Source organism: Quercus lobata, chromosome 2 (assembly GCF_001633185.2).
Source record: "Quercus lobata isolate SW786 chromosome 2, ValleyOak3.0 Primary Assembly, whole genome shotgun sequence".
NCBI lineage: Eukaryota > Viridiplantae > Streptophyta > Magnoliopsida > Fagales > Fagaceae > Quercus > Quercus lobata.
In genome coordinates, this window is record NC_044905.1 from 73,469,816 (window position 1) to 73,493,308 (window position 23,493).

The 23,493-nt window shown below is 34.7% G+C and overlaps 3 protein-coding genes across 4 annotated transcripts; 1 reads left to right on the forward strand and 2 right to left on the reverse strand.

Moving 5' to 3' along the window:
* Nucleotides 1–3,663: 3,663 nt before the first annotated feature.
* LOC115974253 (class I heat shock protein-like) lies at nucleotides 3,664–4,359 on the reverse strand. The gene has a single exon (XM_031094515.1). It carries the CDS (start codon nucleotides 4,236–4,238, stop codon nucleotides 3,825–3,827), a length of 414 nt encoding a protein of 137 aa, XP_030950375.1. The 5' UTR covers nucleotides 4,239–4,359; the 3' UTR covers nucleotides 3,664–3,824.
* A 3,706-nt stretch (nucleotides 4,360–8,065) lies between these two features.
* On the forward strand, nucleotides 8,066–9,760 carry LOC115973725 (vacuolar protein sorting-associated protein 27-like). 2 transcript variants are annotated; one of them, XM_031093986.1, is made up of 3 exons: nucleotides 8,066–8,178; nucleotides 8,280–9,245; nucleotides 9,374–9,760. In XM_031093986.1, exons 2-3 carry the CDS (start codon nucleotides 8,955–8,957, stop codon nucleotides 9,596–9,598), a joined length of 516 nt encoding a protein of 171 aa, XP_030949846.1. In that variant the 5' UTR covers nucleotides 8,066–8,178; nucleotides 8,280–8,954; the 3' UTR covers nucleotides 9,599–9,760. The 2 variants fall into 2 exon arrangements, with proteins under 2 accessions (XP_030949846.1, XP_030949842.1); XM_031093982.1 differs by lacking the exon at nucleotides 8,066–8,178 and having other exon boundaries at nucleotides 8,215–9,245.
* A 720-nt stretch (nucleotides 9,761–10,480) lies between these two features.
* LOC115974472 lies at nucleotides 10,481–11,685 on the reverse strand. Its single transcript, XM_031094855.1, has 2 exons — nucleotides 11,204–11,685; nucleotides 10,481–11,104 (listed from the first exon to the last, which is right to left on the reverse strand). Exon 2 carries the CDS (start codon nucleotides 11,084–11,086, stop codon nucleotides 10,559–10,561), a length of 528 nt encoding a protein of 175 aa, XP_030950715.1. The 5' UTR covers nucleotides 11,087–11,104; nucleotides 11,204–11,685; the 3' UTR covers nucleotides 10,481–10,558.
* Between the last annotated feature and the right edge of the window lie 11,808 nt (nucleotides 11,686–23,493).

The window sequence follows — 23,493 nt, forward strand, 5'->3', positions numbered from 1 at the left end:
GACACATCTTCAAATCTTTTAATGAATTGGACGGGATCCTCTCCAGGTCTCTGCCTCACCATTTGCAAATTCTGGAAAGTGATCTTGTCTTCACCAGGGTAATATTTGGCGTAGAATTTTTCCATCATCTCATCCCAGGTTTTGATGGACCCGGGTCTCAGCGTGGTGTACCAAGTGTATGCCCTATCCACTAAGGACTTGGCAAACTCCTTTAGACATAATTCTCTGCCTCCTACATAGGGGCCCATAGTGTGGACAAACCTACTCACATGTTCCACGGCACTTCCATTTCTTCCATCGAAAGGATGAAACTTTGGGGGTTCATACCCCTTAGGGTATGGTTTTCCAAGCAGTTCTGGAGGAAACGGGGGCTCCCGAGAGAATTGCTTGGGGATCCCTGAGAGTTTCTCTCTTTCTTGCTCTAGGAGGGCATTGACATCTGCCAGTGTTAAGTACTGAGGGTTGGCTCTTCCTCCCACTGCTGACCCTCCTTCTGGCTGCGTCCCATCTTGGTGGCCAGTAAGGGGAACATTGTCTCTGATTTCCTGTGTCCTGCCCTCTTTGAGAAGACAAACTTCTTGCTCCAGATCCTTCAACATTGCTGTCATTCTGGCCATGAGGTCTGGTTCTTGCCTTACGTGTCTTTGTTCTGACACAACCTCCTGTTCTACCAAGGGTATCCCGCCTCCTTGCCTGGAAGCTATCTCGTTTTCTCCTACGGGCTCAGAGGCTGTAGGTGGCACATTAGTTCCTTTGCCGTTTCTTTGTCTTGGAGGCATACTCTGTGAAGGGATTGCTTCTTCCTTCTTCTTTGCCTAGTCCCCAGTGGAGTCGCCAAAATGTGAGAGTGCCTTTTTCGTGACACTCATGCCCAAGGATCCCGGGCCTAAATGAAAAGGAGGATTTGGTGAACTGGGCCTTGACTCACCGCAACTAACGAGCTGTTTAAGAATCAAGTGGGATACAGAGGATGCTCCTGACAATATAAAAAAAATGACAAGCAAGGATATCGAAGAGTGCCAAAAATTAACAAGGTAAATTCAGAAGGAAAGAAACAGGATTAGCAAAGCGATATAAAAATTAATGCTGTGAGGATCCTGGAAAATATGAAGCAATGTTTCATTAATACATTATCTGTTTGATTACAGAAAGCTCACTAGGATGTGATACAAGGTTCAATCAAGCTCAAAAATTGCAGTCTTGAATGACTATTTCAGCCTTCAAAACTTGCAAAGTTTGATTCTCGTTGAATCCAAGCATGTGCAATAGTGGCTTTTACAGGATACCGGGAAGCAATATTTGTTTTTCCCTTAGTATTTTCTCTTCTGCACAGATTTTTTGATAGTTTTTTTCTAGAGACTTTCTTCTTTTTGGTGTTTCTCTCCTTTTTCGCTGTTTTTTTTTTTCACAACCCATCCCCTCCTTTTATAATGGAGTTTTTTGGTCTTCCCGGGGAACCGTTGGTTCCCCTGTTTTGCTCTTTTGCAAACAGAGCATGTCCTGTTCCCATCGTCTCGGTAAGTCCCTTTTCCCTTTTTTCTAATTCTTTCCTTCTTTCAGCTCTGATTCTTTTGAAAGTTCCTGGTTGGCCATCTTCTCTGGGACGTGCTGAGGTATGCCCTTCTCGGCATCCCCATTTCTGGCGTCTTTCACTTTTCCCTTTTCTTTCCTATTTGGGCGGAATCCTGTTCTGCCATTTTGAAAGTCGTTTGTTATCATTCTTCTTCCCTGTCCTGGTTCCCCGAGGCCTTTTCTGTCTGTGCCATGAGAGGTCGCTCGCGTTCTTTTTGCTTTTGTTTCTTGTTTTCTTCTTCTGTCTTTTTCTATCAAGCTGTCCCAGTCTTCCTTTTTCTTTGTGCCTGAAGGGATTCGCGCCTATTGATGGTTCCTGAGGATCCTTGCTTCTTATCCCTTGCCGTGGTCCTCTTTTTTTGGATGCTTCTTTTTCTGGGCTTCAGGATCCTCTGGGCCTTTCTTTTATTTCCTCATGGGTTTCCTGTATCTACTACTTTGGGCTTAGCTTGAATTTTTCTTTTGGGCTTGACTTATTCTTTTTGGGCTCATTTCACTATGATCCTTTTCAAACCTCAACAAAGTTCTATCCAAACGAACTTTAGTCTAACAAAGCCTAGTGCAAGACCGGTCTTTATGATGAAGCCTAGATAGAACTACAATTATGGGGAACTATGATTTCTCTATGCGAGAAATCCACGGGCAAAATTATTCGCATTTAGTGTGGGCATGGTTTTGGGCTTCCATTCTTGGGCTGCCTAAATAGCTAAAGAAAAACAAAGTCCAATAACTAAACTTTAACATTATATTTATGTATATGATGCCAGCTTTGATTCTTTGAATTGGATTAGAAACTGAAATTATATATGGATGGATTGAAGGCTTTCAATCCAGTTAAATTTTTTTAACAAGTTTTTTTCAGTCGACCATTTGGAAGGATACAAACCACATGAAAATTTTGTATCTATTTGCCCATGCGGCAAAAAAAAAAAAGGATGAAGTGCAACAACTTAACCCCAAAACAAAAAGATGAAGAAGCAAAGTCACCCCAATTTTGGCTAATTGGAAGCCTTGGAAATTTCCTTATTAAAGAAGCATGCACAAAACATATTACATAACTAAATAAAAAGAAGTTATTGATTATGTTTATATGGTGCTGGTATAGGTGTGAATGACATTTAATCATCGAAGAGTGATAAGAAACATATGAATCTTTGGGAGCTTTTTGTCTTTTTTATCATTGTTCTTTGAAAATGATATATATTTGCGCTTCAAGAGTGTTAAAATAAATTGAAGGAAATACATAATAGATGTGAAAGTGAAAGCAACGAGATCAAAAAAAAGGGGACACAAGAGTTACGTAGTTTGATTTGATTATTTACCTTCAGTGTAAAGTCTTAAACAACTACATCTTTGATATATATGATTAAAAACATTATATAAAGAACCCTAGTAGAGTATATATAGGAGCTACAAAGTCTAATGCTAGTCCTAAACGAGCTTACACTAAATTAGCTCTCTTGGACCATTATACAACAACCATTATATTTTCTCTTTAACAAAGAGATCGATGGTGATTTGGTTTCCATAATTTAATAATTTAAATTGACCTGTAATTAGAAAAGAGAGGATATAATGCAAATAAAAAAATTGTTATATCAGCGAAACTCCAAACAAAATCTTTGAGAGCTTTGTCTTTTTATCAATGTTCTTTGAAAATGGTATATTTGTGCTTGAAGAAAACGAGGGTGAAAATTATAACTTTGGTTTCCATAATTTAACTTGACCAGTAATTGATAAATGAGAGGATAATGCAAAGAAAAAAATGTTTATATTAGCGAACTCCAAAAAAAATGGGCAAGCAAAATTTGTAAATTTTAATAATTGAGTTGTGTTTAGAGTTTGCCATTCAAGTCTACATCATCTTGTTCAACATGTTAAACTTACACATGTATGCAGGTATTTATTATTTTATATTTTGTTAGTGTGAGAGAAATTTATTACATTACGTTAATTAATTTTTTTCAATATAATATCCATTATTTAATCAAACAAAACTTGATAGATATACAATCATTATTAGTTCTCTTAAAAAAAGAAGCATCCAATTTATTAAAATTAAAAAATATATATATATTGTGACTTGACTCGAAATCAACAAATTTTATTTATGAGTGAATTAATTAGTACAGCTCAAGAGAATAATATACATGACAAGGGTAATAAAGCACACACAAATCACACTTTTATGGAACATAACACAACTTTATTTTCATATTAACTCTCGCTGAATTTCTTTCCTTCCCCATCCTCTACTTTTCTTCAATCTCGATCACCCTCCTTTCGGGTTTCTTGCGCTCCTGTTTTGGCACAGTGACAGTAAGCACACCATTTTCCATGGAGGCCTTAACTTCATCTGTCTTGGTATTTTCTGGTAACCTAAACCTTCGAAGAAACTTGCCACGGAAACGTTCTCCTGTATGCCACTTAACATTTTCATCAGCTTTTTCCTCCTTCCTTTCACCACTTATTTGGAGCACACTCCCATCATCAACTACTTCTACATTCACTTCCTCTTTGTTGAGCCCTGGAAGATCAGCTATGAACACATGAGCTTCTAGGATCTCCTTCCAATCTGTAGGGGTATTAAGCACAGGACACTTGTTGATCATAGAAAGGAAAGGGTCAAAAATTTCATTACCAAATACTTGGGAAATGAGTGCCATATATGCTAAAATAATTTTAAAAAAAAGGCTAGGTTGATTGCAATATATTGTGGCTAAGAAGTGAAGTCTTGGTTTGGTGTGAGGAGTTTAGGGAGTACGTCTTATATAAAGGAGACTTTAGGGTGGGTCTTGAACTTTCTTGGCTCTTCTTTCCAATTATTATAATTGTGATTTACCATGATTTGGAACAATATAGATGAGATGAGGGTTCTACAATCTTCAGTAGGTGCACAATTTGAACTTTATCCGATCTTTTCAATAACCGTGTCTCTGTTTCCAAACAAAAAATAATAATAATAATTCATGTCTCAAATATTATTCAATATCATTATCCTATGAAAGTTCCAGATTTTGAAATTTCTGGATCAAAGACTGGCCCGGCCTGGCCCATAGAGATTTGTGGGCCACGTAAGGCACTAGTATTTAATTTGCCAGTATTGATTTGGGCTTGTAAGCCCAAGACTATCAAATACGTCTCCCAAGATCCAGCAAATACTTTCTTTTTCTTTTTTTTCCATAAAAAAAAGAAAGCAAAAGATTTGAATATATGATGTTTATTCAATAATAATTGTTACTTATCATCATGTTAAAATACCAAATGATTTTAGCATAGGCGGAATTCAAAACCAACTCTCATATTAGGCAATAAGAGATTTTACATTTTAAATTAACTAGAACCCACACAACATTGCTTCTATATTGCCTCTTCTTGTTCCATGTTCCATTTTTTGTTTTGTTTTGTTTTTTATTTTTTTGGTTTTTGAGAAACCATTTATGTAGGGAGAAAATAAATAGTATTAATTTTTTTTTTTCCTTACAAGTGAGAAAAGGGTATATAAACTCATCTTCTCTATTAGAGAATTAGACAGTACCAACCAAACCATAGGCCTCTTAACAAGTGTTAGAATAGGAAAATAAGAGATTGATGTAGAGATTGTAGAGAAGTGGAAGCAAGATGGAGAAAAGAATGAGAATGCAAGGATTATGTGGTTCAGCTTGACATCCTATGTCCATGAGAGAAAAGCCTTTAGCAATTACGTATTTACTATGCTGAAATTTGTGTATTATAGTGAACCCTAAGTAGGGTGTAGATAGGGAGTAGGCTAACCTTAGTTGGGCATACAATAAACTTTGGGTTTTTTGGGTGAACACAAATAAATATAAACTCAATATTTTTAACACTCCCTCTTAAATTTAAGGTAGAGGCTTGATGATGTCTTGAGTTTGGAATATATACCTGCAAAGATGCCTCAAAGACACCTTACAAAGGATCATTGATGACCAAATTTGATGGAAAACGGACAACGCAAGACTCTTTTAAGCAATGATCTAATTCTAGACTTCATATCTAACCTTGACAGTGTAAAGTTAAGCTTTGATGGAGAGCAAGTGTCCCTTGACCATTGTGTAAGGTGCAGCAAGTGTTGTGGATTTTCAAAAATGCAACTAGGTTTTCATAATTGAAGATTTTGATGATTGAAGTGATAGGAGAAGAAATCAAAGCCTTGGATATTTTGGCTCTAATTCCATATTAGAAATGAAAAATTAAAGGGATAATTACACATAATCCACCTGTGGTTTGGGCGAAAATCACTTTGCCTACCCGTGGTTTGAAAGTATCACTTAACCCACCTGAGGTCTGTTTCCGTCACTCTCCGTAACCCACCTCGGTCTCTGCCGTTACAAAAACACATTTTAACCCCAAAACAGAACATAACGCGAATCAAAACCCCCAAAACTCAAACACTTTTCGAGAGAGACACCCAAGGTGCAATCAGGCTTGTTCTTCGCGGTTTGGAGCGTGTGGAGAGGGAGAAAGCACTTGTTTTGCATCATCGAACCTGGGCAAGGTATGTGTGATGTTTTTTCATCTGCATTTGGGTTCTTGATGTCATTTTTTTATGGTGACCCACCCACGTAGTTAGGTTTTGCTGTTCATCTGCACAGTAAAATTTTTTTTGTATGTTAAATTAGCATTTTGCTATTTATGTGTAGAATCGCTTAGGATATGCATTTTGCTATTGTTGTTTCTATAATGCATATACCTGAAGGAATCAAGTTTATTTATCAATGATTGCACTTGTTTGTGAAGTGTGGGTAGTGTGGTCCCTATGAATTTGTTGGGAGTCTGGTTTTGCATGTGCTTTATGTGGTCCTTTGTCCGTGTGTTGTTGTCAATTTGTTGGCTTGTTGTCTTTTTTGGCTTCTTCTCACTTTCTGCATGTCAGTGTGTGTAAACAAAATACTTATTTTAATTGCAGATGGATGATGTCACATTTGACCTTGAAATTCATGTTGGGGGATGTTTTGTAGAGGAGCCAACCATACAATATGTGGGTGGGTCTGTACGTTTACTGACAGAGATTGACCCTGACAAGTTGAGTTACTTTGAAATTCGGGATTTATGCCATCTAGTTGGTGCTCCTAAGGAACACAGTAGATATAAGTATTTAATTCCTGATGGTGATCTACAGCATGATTTAAGAGACATAGAAACAGATACAGATGTCGTAAACATGACTAACCTTTATAAGGCATGGTATGCTGAAAAAATCATAATCTATACTGACATAGATGTGGAGCCATTGGCAGTTGAGTATCCTGATGCAGGGGGAGTGGCAGATGGTGGCGTAGGTGGTGATGCAGGGGGAGTGGCAGAGGGAGTGGCAGGTGGTGTAGGTGGTGATGCAGGGGGAGTGGCAGATGGTGTAGGTGGTCATGCAGGTGGTGATGTAAGTGGTGATGCAGCAAGGGTTGAAATAGAATTGGATAGTGATGATGATAAAGATGATGAGAATGATGATGAGAGTGATGATGAAGAAGATGTTGAGGATGTTGACATTGATGCAAGAGATGAAGAACAGAATGTTGAAGGAGATGATGATGATGATGATGATGATTGGCTAAATGAAGGCCTAGAGGGGGATGGCTTTGGTGATGATGTATTTGCTGCTCAAAACTCAGCTCCACAAGGTTCTGCTCCCAACACAAACCCAGAATCAAGCAATGCACCCCACACAGACCCTGAGTGGGCTGAGCCAGCCCTTGAGGATGACCTGGTAAGCATGGATGGGTCTGATGATGAGCAGGTACCAAAGCAAGTAGAGTTTAATGCTAAGAGTGACATGAGAAATGTTGTACTGAAGAAGGAGATGAAGTTCCCTAATGCAAAGGTGTTCAGAGCTGCTTTGAGGGAGTATGCAATCAAAAAACCTATTGACATCAAATTCAAGCTTAATGAGAAGACCAAGATATCAGTTCACTGCAAGAATGGGTGTGGGTGGAGATGTTATGCATCTCAAATAAGTGGAGAGCTAACATTTCAAATTAAGACCTTGACTGATGACTGTACTTGTCCCAAGTCTTTCAAAAACAGCCAAGCAACATCAGCTTATGTTGCTAAGAGGTTCATTGAGGATTTTAGCAAAAATCCAAATTGGGAGGTGAGTGGTGTACACAACCATGTGATGCAAAATTTATCTGTTAACCTAAGTGTAAACCAAGTGTATAGGTCAAAGAGAAAGGCAAAGGATTTGATAAATGGAGATGAGCAATTGCAATATGGTGTCCTTAGGGACTATGCACAAATGATAACCACTGTAGACAAGGGGAGTAGGGTTATATTGCAGACAGAAATGGCTGAGGAGACTTCCAGCCAAAATTTAAGAGGATGTATGTTAGGTTCAAAGCTCAGAAGGTAGGATTTTTAGGTGGATGCAGGCCATTTATAGGTTTAGATGGTTGTCACATAAAGCACAGATTTGGTAGGCAAATCTTATCTGCCACTGCCAAGGATGCAAATGACAACATTTTTCCAGTAGCCATGGCTGTTGTGGAACAAGAAATCAGGGAGTCTTGGATATGGTTTTTGGAAATTTTTGCTGATGATATAGGGAGGCCAGAGGAGCTTCAGTTGGTCTTCATTTCTGATAGGCAAAAGGTATGCAAGTTTTGTTTTGTTTTGTTCAGTTACACTTGAATAGTTGACTTTGTTTGCTGAACTAACTTGTTTTGTTTGTTTGTTTGCTTGCTTATTTACAGGGGCTTATACCTGCAATAGAGACACTATTCCCTACCGTGGAGCATAGATACTGTGTGAAACACATCTACAACAATTTCAAAGTTGATCACAAGGGATTGGAGCTGAAGGATGCATTGTGGAGGTGTGCTGCTGCCACAACAGTAAGGGAGTTTGAGAGATGCATGCAGTACATAAGGGATTTGGATGAAAAGGCATATGAGTATCTTGCAAACATTGCACCTACATAGTGGACAAGGTCACACTTCACTCCTAGGGCCTTAACAGATTGTTTGGTAAATAATTTGAGTGAGTCTTTTAATGCAATGATATTGAAGTCTAGGGACAAGCCTATCTTGGCAATGTTGGAGTGGATTAGGGTTAGACTTATGACTAGACTTTACACAAAAAGGGAAGGGATACAGTAGTATGCTGGAAAGTTGTGTCCAAGCATACAAGATAGGTTGGAGAAATTGAAGGTTGAAAGTAAGGCATTTAGTACTACCTCAGCTGGTAGTTTCCTTTATGAGGTAGGCAGTCAGTATGAGAGGCATGTAGTTGATTTGGTGAAGAAGACATGTAGCTGTAGGTCTTGGGATTTAAATGGCATTCCCTGCAAACATGCCATAACAGCCATTTATACAAACATTGAGACACCAGAAGACTATACCCACCCATGCTACTTCAAAGAAACTTACATGGAGATATATAAGGAGGTACTTCCTCCCATGCCTGGCCAGTCAGAATGGGCTGAGACTGGACAGCCTGCTCCCTTAGCACCTCACATATACAAACCACCAGGCAGACCACCCAAGCAAAGAAAGAGGGCTTCTGATGAGCCTAGGAACCCTTACAAAGCAAGTAGACAGAACAGACCTGTAAGATGTGGGAAATGCAAAAAGGAAGGGCATAACTCAAGAGGGTGCAAGGCTGGCATCACTGGGGAGACACCATGGCAGAGGAGACAGAGACTTCAAAGAGAAAAAGCTGTAAGTAAATGGCAAAAAACACTGTATTGAATAGACACTGTATTGAACTTACAGACCTACAAAAAAATAAAAAAACTGGGTTTTTAAACTTACAATACACACTGTATTGAAACTGGGTTTTGTTGCAGGCAAGGGAAGGGGTGCCTGCACCTAGATCTGCACCTCAGCCACCATCCCAGCAGCCTACCCAGACCTACAACATGATGTCTGCCACTCAGCCTTCATCCTCACAGCAAGGAAATCAACCTAGGCCATCTCACAAGAGAGCAGGATGGTTCTCTTCCTCACAAACAGAGTTTCACACACCTAGGGAGACCTGGGATACCTTACCAAGTTCTTCACAGGTAACTTAGTCCTGGATGGTTGTGTAGCTTGGGATATTTTTTAACAAGTGGATCTATTTTTTATTTTGTAGCCTTCACATGCAAGTGGGAGCACTGGTGGTGTGAGGACTAGAGGACAGCTTGCTGCACAAAGGCCACCAAAAATGAATCCAGTGGGTGGAAAGAGGAAAGAGTAAAGGCAAGAAATGAATGAAGTTAGTGGGTACGCATGCCAGCATTGGGAGTAAAGCTAGTGGGAACATGTGGGCCTTTTTGGTTTTTTTTTTTTTGTGAAGACCACTGTTGGCCTTTTGTAATTATCAATTAGTGTAAAAAATAGTCACTGCTGGCCTTGGAATGTGCTTTTTTGTAATTACTAATTAGTGTAAAAAACAATCACTGCTGGCCTTGGAATGTGCTTTTTTGTAATTAAGGTACAATACACTCCAGGTTGTTATATGGAAGTTGTGATATTACAGTTTGTATGGAACAATATTTGTCCAAACTAGATTATATGGAAGTTTATTTATTGCTACTACAAATTGTGTCCAAGTATATTATTTTTATTGTGGAATGGTATGCACAACCAAATTATATGAAAGTTTATTTATTGCTACTACAAATTGTGTCCAAGTATATTTTTCTAATAGAGTGTATGGGAAGTGTTTATTGTGGAATGGTTGTTATGGTATGTACAGCCAAATTATATGGAAGTTTATTTATTGCTACTACAAATTATGTCCAAGTATATTTTTCTAATACAGTGTATGAAAGTTTTTATTGTGGAATGGTTGTTATGGTATGCACAGCCAAATTGATAATTAACCATTATTTCTTCCATTGAATGGTTGTTAGGATATGCACAAAATACTCAAGAATTGACCAATTCTTCATTCATTGACACATCAAAACATTACATCAGTAGGCTAGTGCTATTACAATGCAAATTCATTAACACCATTGCCATAACTATCTCTACTAACCAATTAACTACTTTAGGGGCAACAATCTAGGTCTCTTCACTCCAAAGAACTCAATTGAGCCAAAACACAACAACATAACAATAACAAAAAAGATCCATGACAAAATGCATGCAGACTTCCACATTCTTTGCTTCTCTTCAGCAAGAATGGCTTTTTCCTTAACTTTTGCACAAACAGCTCGAGCCTTTCTCTCCCTCTCCTTGGCTTTGGCTTCCTCTTCAAGAGCCTTTTCTGCCATTTGCCTAGCTTCTTCTGCCGTTTCCAGAGCTATCCTTTCCCTCTCATTTGCAAGTTGGAGAGCAGTCTGAAGCCTAGACATCTTCTCTAGAGCCAAAGGTGCAGCTTCATTCCCACGAGGACAGGTTGGGTTATCAATCCAAACAAAGAAAGGACACTTAGGACCAACCTTATAACGGCTACAACCCAAGAACCTCCTCTCAAAATTGTGCAAACTCAAACTTGTTCTCAAAACACAAGTCTGCTCATTGCACATATGTCCACATGAACTCGAGAAATTACCACTTGATGAAGACATCTCAACATAACACGATTCCTGGATTTAACTTTCACACAGTAAGTTCACACTTGAACAAAATCTGAAACCCTAAATCTGGAACAGACCCAAATGCAGATGAAAAAACATCACACATACCTTGCCCAGGTTCGATGATGCAAACAAGTGCTTTCTCCCTCTCCACACGCTCCAAACCGCGAAGAACAAGCCTGATTGCACCTTGGGTGTCTCTCTCGAAAAGTGTTTGAGTTTTGGAGGTTTTGATTCGCGTTATGTTCTGTTTTGGGGTTAAAATGTGTTTTTGTAACGGCAGAGACCGAGGTGGGTTATGGAGAGTGACGGAAACAGACCTCAGGTGGGTTAAGTGATACTTTTCAAATCACGGGTAGGCAAAGTGATTTTCGCCCAAACCACAGGTGGGTTATGTGTAATTATCCCAAAATTAAAAGATTGATGTAGAGATTGTAGAGATTAGAGAAGCAGGTGTAGGAAGGAAGGAAAGAAAGAATGAGAATGCAAGGGTGATGTGATATGACTTAATGGCCTATATTCATGGGAGAAAGCTGTTGGCAGCTACATCTTTACCATGTTCAAGTGTGTGTGTGTGTGTACTATAGTGAATCCTAAGTAAGGTATTCATAAGGATTAGGCTAAGCCTAGTTGAACCTACAACTCACTTAGAGCTTCTCTTGGACCATTTCTAAATTCATATACACCCAATATCTTTAACAAGTATTATTGTATTATGATAATACTTGTTGCACAAACTTGAAATCATGTTTTTAATTCACATTTTCAGTTGTTTGTATACCTGTGTGTTCGTATACAATAATATGTAACAATCACGGCTATTAATATCGACTATGAGCTCACATTTTTAGTTGTTTGTACACCTGTGTGTCCATATACAATAATATGTAACAATCACGGCTATTAATGCCGGACAAAATGGATAATGTTGTTCACAAACCGTCCACACCACACCTCCAAAAGCCATCTACCAAGAAAATGAAACCTTAAGAAGAAAGGTAGGTAGTAGTTACTTGAGTGATGGTGATATAAAAGCCATACTTATCAAATTAGTGAGCCACTTGCTTTAGGACGACACTTTGCTCGTTCTTATCCCTACAAGATCATGTCAACCTCTCACTTTCGTGTTCTTAGAAGTTAAAGCAATTGGCTCAGATAGCCCTCTTTTTAACTTTCTCCTGTGTGTTGACAACTTGACTAATTAGAGTGTTCCAAGTTCCCAGTTCCAACCAAAGGAGTCTATTTTCTCAGTGGTACGGGACAACAATATCACATAGTCTTATCTGCTAATTCCCAACATATTTCCAACTTGTCATTAATGGTTCTTTCTCTTATTATCATCATCTTATTTTGATTCCTTCATCCCAATCACTCTCTATGTGCATGGTTGCTGATGCAGATGGGCTTTTTTTTACTTGTTCAAGGACTTGGGTGATGGTGCTTATTCAAGATGATCGATTTGTTTGTTGACAGAAGATAGAGAGCACAGTTGAACATACCCAAGAAGGCTTGTGTATGAGCAGTTTTGTGCTCTCTTTTCTTCCGTCAACACATTCTTCTACTGGTGAGTACATCTCCTTGGATTTCTCTATCTTATTTTTTTAAGTACGACTAATTAAGGTAATATATATTTCTCACATATTCGCTTTCCCCTTTCTCCTTTTTTATGGGTGGAATTTCTTTTTCTCATTTGCAATTGCACCACTTCTTCATATAGTAATACTTAACAAGCAATTAGTATTTTTAGACAGGATGCCCTTGGTTTTGGTTTCTTGGTAGGGTTTACTACATATTTTTTTTATTCTAGAGGAGTGCTTTTGACACCATCAAACTATATATCAAATGGAGGAAACATAATTCGGAACATGAGGTACTTGATCGAATTGAAGACGCTGAAAATGCAAATTTAGCATTAGAGCCTTATAACTAGGTAACCAAAATAAAGAGCTCCGATAATTATCTCTTCCCACTTAATTAGTGAACAAATTAAAGATGATGAAAATCTTTGCTCTTAAGTCCTAAAAAGTTTTGTCACCAGTTTTCATAAAATCAAGGAGAATGCTTGTTAGAATGTTTAATATCTAGGTTTAAATAAATAATAGGAACTGCATGTGTTTTATGGTTATTAGTTGTTGTCTTTTCATGATCAGCACGTAAAGGTGAAGTTGACCCATTATTTATTTGTTACTAAATTTAAAAATATTTTGGATATTTAGACGAAGGTAATCCATAACGTGTTTGTTTCAAACTTGATTTGAACGGTTACATATTGTCTTGATAAAAAATTTGCCATTTCGAAAAGTACCATCCATAGTGCTACTAAACTAAACTAAATATTGTCTGGTATACCAATATACATATTTCACCATCTTACCTTTTAACTAGTCACTAGTGATGTATCAATATTTATAATACGAAATAAAAAAATACATATTTTGAAAAAAAAAAAAAAACCCATATTATATATATTTTTTAAGATGAAACAAATGTATACTATTTATATTTCTACCATGTTTAAGTTTTTATGAAACATGGAACAACAAAATACAACTTATTGACAAAATAAGAAAATAAGAAAATTTTCTAAGTTCCATCAAAACTCTTAGGGGAAAAAAAGTAATACAAAAATAACATTCTATAACACAAAGTATTCATCCAACAAAATTAAGATGTCAAACATGAGAATAAAAAAATCATGATATTTTGGTGGCATCCATTACCTCTTGCTTTCTTTTAGCATTTATTCTATCTATAAAAACTCTAGAATCAAACTTGGTATCTAGAAGTTTGGTTCTTCCTATAATAGTACACAAACAATCTTTGATTAGTTCTTTCAAGAGGGACTTCTATTTTGATTGATGGGGACATGTAACAAATAAAACTATTTTATTTTATAGTAAAATTATAATAAATCTAACTTATTATAACTAATACTAAATTAAATAAAATAATAAATAAACATAGTACTCATATTCAAAACACCTTGTGATCGATCTTCAACCAATTCTACACACGGGCAATGGAAGCCAAAATATGAAAAAAGATAAACAAACACAAAATATGAAGAAAAAAATATGAAAAACAAAAGTGACTAAGAAAAAGAAATTCATGGAAAAATACCTTGAGGCTTGAGAACAAAGGGTTTGTATAAATAAAAGAGCTATAACAACAGAGAAATGGTAAACCACATAGTCAAACGTCTTCGGTTTGGTTTAAAACTTATGTGGTAAAATAGTAGAAGGTCAACTAATAGTCAATCGTCTTTGGTTTCGTTTAAAACTCTTCATGTTATTGAGGAGTAGTTGGTTTAAAACTTAATTTCCATGTTGTTGAATAATATATGATTTAAAACTCTCATTTTGACGTAATAAATAAATTAGTAAAAAAATTATGAGTAAATTGTGGTAAAATATTAGAAGGTTAACAAATGGTCAAAATTTTCAATTTTTATATTATATATAGAGATATAGATATAGATTAAGAGGTTTGTAATTTAATAGCATTATTTTATCTCTCACATAAGGGAGCAAATTCAAATTCTCTCTTTCTTTCTTGTAAGGAAGAAAAAAAATCTTTCTTTTGTTTTTAATGGGAATCTTATTCTTTTTCTCACACTCCTAATAATGGAATATATATATATATATATATATATAAATATATATATATATATATATTCAAAAGTCTTGTAATTCAACAGATGCATTTTTAATAAAAACGTTCAAGGTTTAAATCCTCCAACCCTATTATAATTATCAAAATATTATAAAAAAAATGATATAATGTGAGATACGTAGGGCCAATTATAGCAATTTCATAAGGAATCTATATTCTATAGTCTAGCACTAATTGTAGTTTAGGAATTGAATTTTTTGTTTGTGTTTTAATATAAAAAACATTTCTTTTTTTTAACATGCAGAAAATTTATTCTGCCAATATAAAGTTGTGTACATTTGCCCTCTATACCATAGTAATATACGGAACAGATATACATGGTACGGCAATACTCAAATATATATATAGACACACACACATATATGGTACAGAATATATACCTGTTTCATTTGATTATAGATTTCAATGGCATAAAGTACGGAAATGAAAACAAAACGTAAATAGTAGTTTTTCTTGTGCAACAGGTATATATTTCGTACTTCCTAATTGTTTTAGGAGTAGTTTTTCACGTGCTCAAAATATATTGACTAGTTTGGAATAGTAGCAAAGTAGATATCATTGAGATTTAGAGTTCTACTTTAAGTACTTTAATTTGTCTTTGCTTGGAGTAGTACTTTGCACGTGGACATAAAGAAGTTGCATGTAATATAAGGACTCATCTTTGCTCACTTGATATCTTACATAAGCAGTGTATTGCAGCAATTGTAAAATAGAGAGAAGAAAAAGAGAGTGAAATAGAGAGATTGGTTGGTGCATATTTGTGAGAGTTCTCTAGTTTAGAATAGGGTGCAAGGTTTTGTCTATTATTTGTATTTGTGAGAGAGCTATTGGGTGTGAGTGAAAATATTGATACACCAACTTGTATATCTCCATATTTGATGAGTGAAATTTCTTTGTCATTGCCCGTGGATGTAGGCCAAAAGCCGAACCACGTAAATCCTTGGTATTTTTTTTGTTTGTGTGTGTTTGTTTATTTTCTAATTTTGGGTTTTCTTCGTTCCTATTGTTTATTTCTTGGAGGTCTTTCTATAGTCATAATATTTTCATAATCAATATTGAGGTGGGAGTGCTATTCAGAGGCACTTTCCTACAACAAATTAAGCCTTTGATATATATAATTTTTTTTATATAAAATTTTCGATTTCCTTAATTCCTAATCTCACATACACTGGACCAAAGAAAAAAGAGTCTCATCACACGTGCTTTGATGAGACTAGTTAATTAGTAAATAACCTAACATCTTTTTAGCTCAGTGGCGGCATTATGAATTTTTTTTAGTGTGGTCACTAAAAAATTTAAACTATATAAAATTTAATAAACCTATAACTTGAATATTTGCTACAACTACGAGTAAGGAGAGCAAAATTGTTACAACTGCAAAGCTAAAAAGAGTATAATTGTCATCACTATCAATGAGAACTCACAACCACATTATTTTTCTTGCTACCATTTTTTAAGGAAAAATAAAATTAGAGATTATTTTTATTGAATAGGTACAAATTTTATACCTGTTTCATTTGGTCATAGATTTCAATGGCATAAAATACGGAAATGAAAACAAAACATAAATAAACATATGTATGGGTACATTACTTACAAATTCGAATAAAAAAATCAAGACTAAAAAAGCTATTATATATTTTAGGTTATTTCTTTTTTGAGTATATTCCAAATTTTGTATAATACTTACGTTATTTTAATAAGATGTTATTAAAATACATCTAATTAAGCCTCTGATATATCTATACTATCTATACTGGACTTTTATATGGGTCAGAAATACTCTTAGACCCTATGTTTAATAGGGACAAAATTTGAGGACAACATGGTAAAAATATATCTCAAACTTCACGTAAAATGCCTACAAAATAGGACATTCTCCTACTAATCCATGTTTTCAAAACAAACTTATCCAAAAATTAAAATTTAAAAAAAAAAAAAAAAAAAAAAAAACTTCTTAGTCCACTTTGATATTTTAATTTTTTTTTTTTTGTTTTTTGTTTTAATTTCTGATTTTCTTAATTCCTAATCTCACATACACTAGACAAAGAAAAAAAAAAAAAGCATCATCACACACGCTTTGATAAGACTAGTTAATTAGTAAATAACCTAACATCTTTTTAGGTCAACGGCAACCTTAGGAATTTATTTTATTTTATTTTATTTTATTGTAGTCACTAAGAAATTTAAACTATATAAAATCTAATAAAGTGATAACTTGAATATTTGTTACAACTGCGAGTCAAGTTGTTAAGGAGAGCGAAATTGTTGCGATTGCAAAACCAAAAAAAGTATAATTATCGACACTATCAAGGAGAACTCACAACCGCATTATTTTCTTGCTACCATTTTTTAAGGAAAAATGAAATTAGAGATTATTTTTATTAAATAGGTTGAACAAGTTACAAATTTTATCTTCTTCTTTTTTTCTTTTCTTTTTTTTTCTTTTTATAATAGGCTTTTTGTTGAATAATTTGTTCACTTCTTGTTGTTTGGTCTTGTCTTGTTATTGTTTGGTTTATATTTGTTGTTATTTGGGCTAATAGTTATTGTTGTTATTTTTAGCTTCTTTTTTTTTTTTTTTTTTTTTTAAGGGATTAATGATTATGTTTAGGGGGACAGAATTAATTTTGGAGTAATGCTACATTTATAACATTTTTACAATAAATATTATGCAAAAAGCTGTTATTGGTTGGTAAAGAAATAATATTAGTATTGAGCTCAAATTAGAATAAGTAACAGTTTACCACATTGGATTTGTTGTGAAATTATTGTGAAAATGTTGTAAATGTAGTATTACTTTTTTTTTTTTTTTAATTCTCAGGTCAGTGTGTTAGACATTTTTATTAGGGTGGATACAATAGGTTAATTTAGCATATAATTTTTTTTTTGGCAAGTGTATATATATATTTTTTTTTTTTGGCAAGTTAGGGTGCTCCAAGGACCACTGTTTTAGGTTACTACTTTTTCGATTTTTAGTTGTTCTTTTGAGCAAAATATATAACAAGTTAATGAATGAGATGATGATTCATATAATATTCTTTTATTCACTCATTTGGCTCCACAAAAAAATGTCATATTATATTATTATAATTTAAAATGATTTTTATTTTTTTGTTTATTTAAAATCTAGTATATAATATATAATACTTGACAATAAGATCTCATCAGTCAAATTATATTAAAAAAAAATCTTAAGAGAGAAAAAATTTAAGATTATAATAACAAATGAAAATATTAATTTTTAATATAAATAGTAAAACGTGAAAATAAAATATTAATTTTAATAATATAATGATACATCTTAATAAAATAAAAGATTATATTGCCAATTAAAGAATTTTTGTGTGTATATATTTTTTTAAGATATATAATTACAAACTTACTATATTCTACTATCTCTGCAATTTGAACATTTTTCCTCATAAATTTTCAAGCACTTTATGCACAAAGGTGCCAATTAAGCTACCCAACTCTTGACTATTTTTGTGTGAGTATATTGTCAATGGTGTCATTGTGGCAAGAATATGATTGGTAATACTTAAACAACATAATAAATGAATATTTGAATAAATTTTTTCTAATTGATAACATGTAACCATGTAATGCTTACATTGTAAAATTTGTAGTATATCTAGCATTGTTCAGGTGAATTAGTCATATTAAAATAAGAATAATGAGTTTTAAATTTAAAAAATAATAATAATATAGAATACTAACAAAATTGATGGTTACTAAATTAAATATTATTTAAGAATATTTTTAAAAAAAATATATAAAAGGATTCATTTAAAATTTTGGCAGACAATAGTCATGATACTGACCAAAAAGACCATTTGGTATCAATTTTGATCCATGAATATTCTTAGGAACATTTGCCTTTTTCCGTTTATTTTTGACCCAATTTACGCAAGAAAACAAACAAACAAACAATTCAAATTTTAGAATCATGATGTGAGGCAGGTCCTGCTTTTAATGTTTTCCTATTGACATTTGTTCCTGAGTCCTGACGCCATAGAGCATGTCTTAAGACCAAAGGGAGAACAAGTGGTCCTTTATGTATTTTATTTAATAATAATTTTATTAACAAAAACTACTTTTTTTGAATAGTGGAATTATAAAAAGTTTTGAGCATGAAACTATCTTTATCTAGAACCTCCATAACAGAAAGAAACGGATTGAAGATGAGAATTAGCCTAGACTAATAAACAAAAGCAGTGCATTGGGCAAGGAGATGAACAAGGACATTGATCTCTCTCTATTTACAAAAGAAAATGAAAAATTTGCAAAAATTTTAGCTAAATACAGAATATCATCGGATATGAGCTTGATACTCCAATGAGGGACATATTCTAAGTTCTTCAAGAGCTCAATAACTTTTAGAGCATCACCTTTCAAGATTATATTTCAGTAATCTTCCCTAGCAGCACACCTTATGGCACACCATCAAGCTACTTTGGCTTCCCCTAGCAAAGAATTCCCTTGCTCCAATTGTTCATTCCACACCAACGGAAGCTTTCTTAAGTCATCTCTACCCACTACTGCAACAGAAGTTTTCTCTTCCTTGATTGCTGCATCAAAGTTAGTTGTTTGGAGGAGGCTGTCAAATATCAATTTTGGGTGGTCTCCTTGGTAATTCACTCCAAGCTTGTTTATGCCCTTCAAAGACACACCTCATCTGTCTAGAAAGCTCAATTGGATTGCTTTTAGATCCCTCTACCCTAGCTTTGTTCTTGGAAACCGTATTTGATCACAAATAAGTAAGGTATACAATTGAAAGTCTATGGCAGAATCATCATCCAACCCCAAATTAGTTTTTGGGTTGAGAATAATCTTAACCCAATCTATAATAGATATATTTGGCAAATTAATCAAGTTTGTTGGCGATGGGGCAATCAATCAGATTTGTGCAACCCAATCACATTAAAGGAACAAATGCTCTGGAGATTTTGAAGCATTATTACATAAATAACAATTTAGTGAGGGAATGGGGAACCTGTTGTTAAGGATATTCCAACTTGTTTTTCATAAAAGGTTTTTTAGTGTAACATTTGCTTTAATTTTCCATAGCTCTTTCCAATCCTTAGCCTGCAATATAGGGTGAGCTTGAGTATTTGAGCTTTTAATGGCTCTTTGGGCTGATTTTCACAGAGAACTCCATAAAGGAGGACAAACACCAAAAGACTTGGTCATGCAATAGCTGATCAGAAAGGTGGATATAATCCTATTCACCGTTGCTAGCTCAAACAAATTAGATAGTTTCCCTATATCCCATTGCCTGGTGTCTTGGTCAATTAGGTCTGCAACTAGATGAGCATTGTCAATAACTCCATTTCTGACTTGGGAATGAAACCTGTTTCATTGGGAATCTAAAGATCTTCCCAATTTTATGATTCATTTGATTTAATATGGGTGTATAATTTTATAAATTGCCACATAAGAGGTTGGAAAATATTCATCCAAACCAACTTGGATGAATATTTTGTTTAAGATATAATCTTTTTTACTAAATTTTTCCTCAAACTAGTTTTGAGGAATCTCCTCCAACTGATTATGTGGGGAGTTTATAAGACCATCAACTTGTATTAAATCATACTGTTTATTAAATTATTTAAACAAATCATATGACTATTTAAATAGATTATGTGACTAAAAGTACATGTATTTTTTTGAGTTGTCATGTAATGGATTGGAAAAACTTTCCTCTAAAAATTGTGTTCATAATTTCTCAAGAAATTATTTCTATACTTATTTAAAATCACATTCCACCCTTCAAAAAATTATAGGTTAAAATTTAATTTAGTTAGTTGAATTTTACCTCAATTGTCAAATTAGTACATAAGACTCATTTTTGTCAATTTGGTCTCTTATTTTGTAAAAACTTGTCATATTATCTAAATTTGTTAGCATACACGCCATCTTAACATATTTTTATTAAAAATTTAACCTAAAACATTCATGAACATATAATTATGTTTGAACTTCACTTGTTTAATAATTGTTGAGGTACAAATTTTCAGGTTTTGATTTTATTGGCCCACTCAGAAAATACTCACATAGGCCCACACATTACTTAAAACCAACATAAATATTTCCTATTATATATTACCCAAATATTCTCCATATTATTGGGCCTTCACAAATACTCCGTATCTAAGCCCATAAATTGCCATGGGCCCTCTCACAAATATTACCTATTATATCCCACATATCATCCAACTTAAATTCTTCACAAAATATGCTCATCATATCACAACCAAAATTGGGCCGCAAATTACACTATCCCCCACACAAAGCCCAACATCATTTGGCTTGTGGGCAATACTCAAAGAAAGCCCAAATTTCAAAAGTCCCACTACGATGTGGCTAATTCCCAAAGTCCTACTATGATGTGGCTAATTCCCAAAATCCCATTACGACACGGCAAATTCAAGGCCCGCTGCGATGCGCCACTATCTACAAAAACTGCTATGATGTGACACTATTTACAAAGCCCGTTGCTATACGGCAATACTTTACAAAATCTCAAAATCATTGTTACAAAGCCCAAATTCCTATTTGGCACTATTTCATGAAGCCCAAATTCCTATTTGGCACTATTTTTCAAAGCCCAAATTCTCATTTGACATCTATTTTTCACAAAGACTAAATTCCTATTTGGTACTATTTTACAAAGCTCAAATACTAATTTGGCACTATTTTATAAAGCCCAAATATTATTTTGGCAATTCTTTCATAAAGCCCAAATACTAATTTGACAATTATCTTACACTATTTTTATAAAAGCCCAAGTGCTAATTTGGCATCCATTTTACAAAGCCTAAAACTATTCTAGCAATTGTCTTACAAAGCCCAAAATGACATTTTGGCAAAAACAATTACTCTATACTCAAAGCCCTAATGTTAATTTGGCACTTATTTTTGCAAAGCCCAAATAATCTTTTGGCCACTATTTCATGAAACCCAAATGCTATTTTGGCACATATTTACTAAATTCAAATATTATTTCAACATTTGTTAAATCCCCAACTCTTGGGAAATACAAATTATTCATTTCTCAAAAGAATATCTCTTTTATGGGAACTATGTCTATTATTTCCATAACCAAACTATAAAGCCCATGAATATCACATATGGCAAAACTACTCATTTTGTAGGGATAACAAAGCCCAAGCAAGCTTATCAACAACGCCAAGATGGATCAAACCAGCCCATAAACAAATCTCAGCAATTGAAGAACACGTAAAACTGGTCAGCCAAATCTCAGCAATAAATAAACAGCTGGAGTCCCTTCCCATCAGGTCCCAACATGTCTAATCAGTCAGAAAATAGACATGTGTCCACCAGGGGATGAATTCTTCCTCCACAAGCTGAAATCCCATCATCTCTCAAGTGGCATAAAGCTGAAACTGATGTAACAAAAAGCTGGGAAAGTTTCAGCTAGCTGTTACTTCTTTCTCCTTCAGCTCATTCAGTCAAGAAAACAAAGCTGCCATGACCAGACCAGTGAAACTCCTGAAACGACACAAAATTAGCTCATTTTCATACTAAAAATATGTATTTTCTGGTTTATGAACCAAGCACATGAACCCTAAATGGGAAAACTTAGGGAAATGTGGTTTGAAGGGCACCAAAGGAGATCCCAGCAGAGTTCTCAGCAAGGGCTCCAAGGTTGACACTTGACTTGGGGTGGTCCAGTCTGCCCTTGGGAACTCTGATTCTAGTTGCAGCATATCCAAGATCATTAGCCTAAAGCATGCTTTAATCCCATCAGCCAAGGCTAATCAGCATTCAATGCTAAAGCCAGAAACCCAACTGTGGTTACCCAAAACAGCAGAAAACTTCTAAAGTTAAGCTTACTACTCTTAGCTAAAAATCTTAAGAACGATTCTCTAAGGATTTTCTGGAGATTGAGGAAGATTTAGCAAAGATTATTTGCTAATCACCTCCTGAAAACCTTAATATAAATAGAGCTCTCCATTAATGCTTCAACAACCAACAAGGCACCAAGACTAACACCAGAAAAGTTTTTGCCTTAACCTCTCTGTTTAAACTTTCTCTAAACTCTAAAAAAGCCTCTGAGTTCTTGGTTTCAAGCATAGAAACTAAGTCTCCTAGCTCCTAATTCACAAATACTTTCTCATAGTTATACTCATAAACACTTACTTGCCCCAGCAGAATATTCCAGCAGTACTACTATACACTCTCACTCATTACTCATACTACTTACAGATGATTCTCTCTACTCACTATATATATTATATTCATGAGCATGTCATGGCACCATAATGATCTTGCTGCGCTAGCTGGGATCTCTCACTCTCCCTTCATCTCACACTAAGTCTTCTCCATTACTTGTTATTATGGAACCTATGATATTTATCTACTCATTTACTATCAATGGTTATGATGTGACTGTCACTATAAAATTTTTCCCTTATATTGTTGTATTAGAAGATTCATATCCAGAGCTAACAGATGATGGGTCTGAAAACATAGATGTTTCTTTTAGTCTGTAAAAGTAACTAATTTCGTTTTACTTTACTGCTGGGCTATTTTCTGCAGGAGTACCTTAACAGCTAGGCCATTTTCTACAAAAACATTTTTACCGCTGGGCTGTTTCCTGTAGAAATACTTTACTGCTGGGTTATTTCTTACAATATGTTTTTCAACCATGCTGACGTGTTCGCTGTAGGGATTGTTCATGGGCCACTCTTGATAGTTCC